This window comes from Netta rufina (assembly GCF_964035555.1).
Source record: "Netta rufina genome assembly, chromosome: 3".
In the NCBI taxonomy this organism is placed as follows: domain Eukaryota; kingdom Metazoa; phylum Chordata; class Aves; order Anseriformes; family Anatidae; genus Netta; species Netta rufina.
The window spans coordinates 59553720-59560690 of NC_140125.1; the positions used below are offsets into that span (position 1 = coordinate 59553720).

Here is a 6971-nt window from a genome sequence, read left to right on the forward strand (position 1 = left end):
TGCTTTGATGACTGCATCTTCAGTTCCTGGCACACAAACATGGGATGCGAGCCCATGAAACCCTCTAATGTACTCCCAAATGGCTCAGCAAGTTCCTTGCTCCATGTAATTCTTTGCTTTTCATAAAGATTTGTTGCTAACAAACAGGATGGTAACCACTGTTCTCAGCAGAGTAACCTCTTCTAATCAGCACAGTGATCGACTACCTCGTGAAGCCTAGCAAAGAGAAAATGAGCCCTGTGCTGACTAATGGAGAGCACATGCTCTGCTCCTCCCTACCCTGCCACCCACCTTCCCACACTAGCCAGCTGTGGGGAGGATGACACAAATTTTCTGTTGCTTTGACATCATTCCAGTAATTCCTTCTAACATAAGTCACCATCAGTGCGGTCATTACAGGTACATCACCTCACCAAACTGCAGCCTTCCCAAGAAGAAAAGGCTGATAGAATAGGAGGGCTTATGCTGAGCTATGTAGAACGACTGGCTGGTGCCTGGAATCAGCATTGGGAATTGTGATGGCTTTAGGAAGCTCGTATTGAATGAATTTAACTGCATTAATACTATGTCTTCTACCATAGTCTTGACTTTGGTGCTTGACAAACAGCAGAACTTGCCAAGGTCATTCCTTCCCACCTGGATACTTGGAGGATCTCATGCCCAGGCCCATAGCTAACCCCGTGTCTGCCCTTCCCCCCAAAACCATTTAAGAAGAATAGGTCTCTCAGTAAAGCATGTCAGAAAAAGGAACCCGCCTCCTAGTCAAAAACCCTGTGTTTTCACCCCACAGACAATAAACCCACTGTTCTCCTGACAAAGGCAACTCCAGGGGAGAAAAAAAAATGCATTTTGAGAGACTGAAACAGATTTCTGTGCTTCCTGGGTGCCCATCTGGAAGAAACTTGTCAAGTTCATTGTTTTTCCTAGGGATGGGCAGTGAAACGCAGCAGGCACCCTTGGAGCTGGTAGGGCAAGGAGCTGGGACCCTGCTGTGCCACAGTTGCCCCAGGGAAGGGCGGGATTGAAGGAAGCAGTGACGAGGTCAGAAGTAAGAGCAGCCAGAAAATCATGGCTTGTCATCTCAATAGAATAGCTTAATCATTTCTACAGAAGGGGCATTTCTTCCAGGATATCATTCTAATATAAAATTTCCTATCAGATAACCCTAGCAGATGTCATGAACTAGGTTTTCCTGACTGCTTTGTGTCAGCGTGGGAGGGAACACACAGAAACTCACATCCAGGGGTGATGTGGGAGAAACAAGTCACAGAGAGTTACAGATTATATTTTCAGAGTTGCAAACAACAATTTAGAGATCCAAATCCTTCCAAAGCTCATTGCTCTGTATTCCCAGTTCCAGTGACAGATCCCTAGAACCACAAGTATTCAGTTGACTTGAACATTTCCAGTGAATACCTGGAAAAACACCATCTGGGATTCTCCTTTATGATTTTCCTTTCTGTTCCACCACGCACTGCAGGCCTGGAAGGAGTGAACTGGGCCACATCCGGAATCCATCAATTCCTGTGTGACCTTCTCATCTAAAATGTTAACACCCAACTGAGGATCCATCTTTTCCTCATTTTTCCATTTCTGTGTTTGATAGTTCTCAGGGATTCTTCCTAAATGTGCATAGAAGCTGCATTTTGCTTTCAACTGCACTCTGTGTCTTCACTGAGGAGCATCAATGTGAACTGTCTGCTTTCATTCCCACCCCTGGCCACCTCCAGAATTTTCCTGATACGCACTGCCCTGCTTTCTTGTTGTTTGCCTGAAGAACCAACTCAGTTGTGCAGATGACTCTGTGGACTATGGGTGACAATATTGCTTTAAATAACTGTGGCTCGGGTCGGGAGTGGCAAACAGGAGATTCAGAGCTTGCTACCAGCTCCGTGGTGATGGGCTCATGCTTTGTCCTGCATTCCCTTAGCCGCCTGTCACCAAGTGATTTCCTGAATGGCTGTCACCAGCCATTTCCTGGAAAGCAACCAATTGATTGTGTTCCCATTTTGCTATGGCCATAAAGCCTGTAACAATGAAAAACTTGGCTCATCTTGCACCACTGTGCTGAGCCTTATCTGGACCACATTGCAACCCCCAATGAAGAAAGCTCCATCCTGCCTGCTTCTTTGCATACGGGCTGTAAATACCTGGAGATATGTTTTATATGAGTGAGGTGCCATGGAGGCTGTGACATGCATACTATTGCTTCTGGCAGTCTCTTGCCAATTCTCCATAACTCACTTTGGCATCTGATACCACCTTCCAACATCTGAAAGCTGAAAATAGGAAATGGCATTTGCAGGGCTGTGATATGATGTGTGCCTGGCTTTAAAAAGGATCTCAAACTCAAAGCATGGGAGAGCAAAAAGGCATACCAATATCACCATGGATATGTGACATTAAACAAACCACTTGTCATGATACACAACTGACTACTTGCCAAATGGAACGGGATCTTCTTATTATTCATTGTTTTGCCCTGTAAAACCTACACAACATTGAGAAAGAAAAATCTCCAGAAAGGTAGTGTCACTCTTCCGACCACCCCTAGCCAGACTGCAGGCCCTGGTTCAGTAGGTGCCTTCCCAAAAGTGTACTTACTCACAGGCATCAGAAGACCAAAACATGAAATCGTGGTGGGCATTGTACGTAATCCCTGCAGGAAACAGAGCTGCAGAATGAAGTCACTTCCTTGAGGTAACTCTGACACTTGCAAAGCTGCCTGTCCTCCAAAGGTTCTAATTCCATCCTTACCGTGCCTCACAGCTGGGGGCTCAGTGGGGTGTTTTTCTGGTATCTTGTATGCATGAGGATTGCAGCAGCCATGCAGGGGATTGTCCCTCTCCTCTCCTCCATCACACCTCTCTGCACTCAGGAACCCAGCTCTGCCTCCACCACAGTGGACATGAGCTGGAGTTACCCCTCCTTTTGGTTTCACCTCCGTAATTCACTGTGGCCAGGTAAGGGCCCAAAAGGGGGCAAGAGGGCTGCCGTGTGCCCAGCATCTCCAAGGATCCCCTTTGCCCTTACTGATGTCTCCCCCCAGAAACTCTGTGCATGTCCTCCACTGCTGTGTCCTTGCACAGCACGTGGAGGGGCAGAAACTCCAGCCCAGCCTTCATGATGGCTGCTTTGACCTCTAAAGACAAGCCTCGTGTCCGGGGATGGTGTCCTGCCTGCCGCTTCCCCCTCCTTGTTCGTTTGGCAGAGGACAAACGAAAAAGGGGGAAAGCAGAGAGGGGGAAAGCCAGATGAAGGTGCTATTGAAAATAGGACAACACCCAGCTCATCCCTGCAGCAGGCCTGCCCCCATCTTCTCGGCTACTTCAGCACGGCCGCCCTTGAGAGGAGCTGGTGGCCTTGGGGCGAGAGGCGCACGGTGCAGGAGCGCTGATGGCGGGGGCATTTGGGACACGCATGTCCCTGGTGGGGCAGCACAGGGCAAGTCTCGCCACAGCACTGCAGGGCACCACATAGGTGGCAGGGCCGTGCCCAGCCAGGACGAGCACGTTTACAAAGCCCTTCCCCACGGTCTGTATTATCTTATTTTTCCTGCCAACGCAAGGAAACAAGTCACAATAAGAAGCCTCACAAAGCCGACCACAGCCCGCACACCTGGGGCGGCCGCTAAATTGCGGCCCAAAGCCGGGAGAGGAGGCAGGCAGGGCCGGAGGGGCTGCGTGTGCCCGCACCCCCTCGACTCCCGCATGCGGCGCCCGCGGCTGTGGAAAAAGGTGGATCTCGGATCTCGCCGCCGGGAGAGGGGCCGGCCCCGGGGAGCACCCACGGGGGTCCGTGGGGTCCCACGGCGCTGGGGCCGGGCACCTGGAGGCCGGGATGCCGCCGGGAGCGGGGGCAGCGCCGGGCGCGGGGAGCCCCGCGGGGGCGCCCGGCCCCACGCGTGTCCGCGGCCGGGGGGTGGCCGTGAGCGGAGCGGGGCCGGCGGGCAGCGCCCTGCGCCGGGGCTGCGCTCCGGGCCGCGGAGCCCCGCTTTGTTCCCGGGGGGAGGCGCCGAGAGGGGCGAGGGCGACCCGCAGGCACACACGTGTGGCCCAGGCGAGGAGGAGCGGGGCCCTTTGGATGCCGTCCAGCCCCGCCTGGCCCCTTCCTGAGCCTCCCCGTGTGCGTGTGTGTGTGTGTGTGTGTGCCCTGCGAGTGTGTGTGTGCTGGGTGTTGTTTCTTTTTTTTTTTTTTTTTTTTTTTTTTTCCCTCGCTTGCTCCAGGTTTTACTTCTGGTTGCCTGTAAGGGTTTTGCTCCTCCCTTCTGAAATCCTATATTAGCTGTGGCCAAAGCTGGGTAAGAAACACAGCTCATTGTTGGCAAGTGCCGATGAGCCTCGCCGAGGAGTGAAAAACAGCTTTGGGGCTGCGGCAGCGGCAGCGATAATATCACCATCACGTAAGCGCCGAGGAGAGAGCCAGGGAAGCCCTCTCTATGCTGGGTGACTTTTACTGACTGATTTCACCGCCACCTTTGAAGCAAAAGAAGAAAGAAGCCGGGAGGTGAGTGCGGAGGTTGTGTAGCTGGTGCTGTGTGTCCCTTTTGTGTGCAACAGGAAAACGGGGACCGGTTAAATACCCGAGGAAAGGTGTTTCTCGGCTGCCTGGCTCAATCTCCTTATCCGTGCATTCTGGTATTTTTTTTTTTTTTTTAATCGGGACTTAATTGCAAAAGTTGCTGCCAGCGGCTAGGTGGGACTTCCTAATTCTTTGCTCGTTGCCTGCAAGTTAGCAAGAGTGCCTTTTAAAAACGCTGCCTTCGCTGACAAATCCGGGGGGCTCGGCAGCGTTTTGGACGTGGCCGGGAGGAGGCGGCTGTTGCCGTATGCAACACTTCCCGCTGATAGGTATGCACAAGTTGAAGTGGGAAGGCGTGCTGCTGGCTGGATGAGCCGAGGGGACCGGGCTTTTCGTGCCGCGGGCTCCTCTTCCTTTTTCGTTTCTCCCTTTGTGCTCCACAGCGGAGTCGCGGTAGGAGGTTTTTTTTTTTTTTTTTTTTTTTTTTTTTTTGCTCTCCCTCCCGCCCCCCCTCCCCAAAGCGAGGACGGCGGCACCGGCGCGGTCGCTTCTGCCAGGGCCAAGCTAGCCGCAGCGGGTCCGAGAGCGGGCGGCTGGATGTCCGAGGGGGCGCTTTCCTTAACCCGCTCGCTCGCTAACTTTCCAGGTGGGCGATGGCAGAGCACATGATGGCCATGAACCACGGGCGATTCCCCGACGGCTCCGGCGGGCTCCACCACCACCCTGCGCACCGGCTGGGCATGGGGCAGTTTCCCACCCCCCATCACCACCAGCAGCAGCAGCACCAGCAGCAGCAGCAGCAACAGCAGCAGCCGCACGCCTTCAGCGCCCTGATGGGCGACCATATACATTACGGAGCGGGGAATATGAACGCGAGCGGCGGGGTCCGGCACGCCATGGGGCCGGGCGGCGTGGCCGGGGGGCACCCTGCCGGCAGCATGCCGCCCCCCGCCCGCTTCAGCGGCTCCCAGTTCCTGGCCCCCCCCGTGGGCAGCCCGGGAGGGCAGCTGAGCGCCAGCATGCAGCTCCAGAAGCTGAACAACCAGTACTTCAGCCACCACCCGTACCCCCACAGCCACTACATGCCGGACTTGCACCCCGGCAGCCACCAGCTGAACGGCAGCAGCCAGCATTTCAGGGACTGCAACCCCAAGCACGGCGGCAGCGGCAGCGGCTTGCCGCCCGCCGTCCCCCACGTCCCCGCGGCGATGCTGCCGCCCAATGTCATAGACACTGACTTCATCGACGAGGAGGTCCTCATGTCCTTAGTCATCGAGATGGGGCTGGATCGCATCAAGGAGCTCCCCGAGCTGTGGTTGGGACAGAACGAGTTTGACTTCATGACAGACTTCGTTTGCAAACAGCAGCCCAGCAGGGTGAGCTGCTGATTCATTTAAAACAAACAAAGGACTTTCTATCGGTGTGAATGAAAACATTCCCCTAGACGCGGTGTCTCACTTTTCAGTGCTTGAAAAGGTGAGAATCTGGAAAGCAAGAGTAAACTATGCGCTTGTATAAATTCTTTTTTTGTTTTGTTTTTCTTTTAATTGCTGCCACTTTTTTTCTTTTTTTCTTTTTTTTTTTTTTAGCTTTGACATTAACGTCCCCCTCCCATAGTAATAATTTCTAGCCAACTCTGCCTTTTTACGTTGTTCGCCCCCTCCCCTCCTCTCTCTTTATTTCCTCGCAGTAACATGCCCATAATTCCCACAGTGCTGAACTGTTAGATATTAATCTTGGCAAATTGCTTAATCTTGTGGATTTTGCAAACGATGATTTCCAATGACTTGAACTGCATTCAAATTCCGAGTGAACAGGGAAAAAAATCACGCTAGTTGGTTGCATGAACTTTGAAGGGCAGATTCTACTGCACAAATGCTGCCATCTTGCTTAATTTTTAACTATGCATTGCAGTGCAGACTAATAATTTTCTTTTTTTTTTTTCCAAATATGCTCAACTGGAAGCTTAACAGATGTGGGCCAAACCTTTCCAGATCAGGAAAAGTAATACTGTTACTTAAAAGTCTGCTACCCATTCCCCCTCCCCCATATGTACAGACAATAATATGGTGTGGATGGAATGCTGACTAGTGGCAAACATTTCACAGGTCTTTTTTTTTTTTTTTTTTTAGTTAGATTTATTTTGTTTCTGTCTTCAGCATTTTGACACTGTGCTAATATAGTTTATTCAGTACATGAAAAGATACTACTGTGTTGAAAGCTTTTCAGGAAATTTTGACAGTATTTTTGTACAAAACATTTTTTTGAGAAAATATTGTTAATTTATTCTATTTTAATTTGCCAATGTCAATAAAAAGTTAAGAAATGCTTTAGTTTTTCTAGAAGTCATTTACCAGTATTTTTCTTCAAAATTCTCCCCACTGTCCCTGGTAAGTAGAGCATCTATCTGTACTACCATGTCGGTGTTCAAAAAGACATTCCAACATATA

The 6971-nt window shown here is 51.3% G+C and overlaps 1 protein-coding gene across 1 annotated transcript; it reads left to right on the top strand.

The window, feature by feature from the left end:
* Positions 1 to 4490: 4490 nt before the first annotated feature.
* CITED2 (Cbp/p300 interacting transactivator with Glu/Asp rich carboxy-terminal domain 2) lies at positions 4491 to 5909 on the top strand (the record flags this gene model as incomplete). Its single annotated transcript, XM_084284158.1, has 2 exons — positions 4491 to 4506; positions 5168 to 5909. Exon 2 carries the CDS (start codon positions 5175 to 5177, stop codon positions 5907 to 5909), a length of 735 nt encoding a protein of 244 aa, XP_084140284.1. The 5' UTR covers positions 4491 to 4506; positions 5168 to 5174.
* Between the last annotated feature and the right edge of the window lie 1062 nt (positions 5910 to 6971).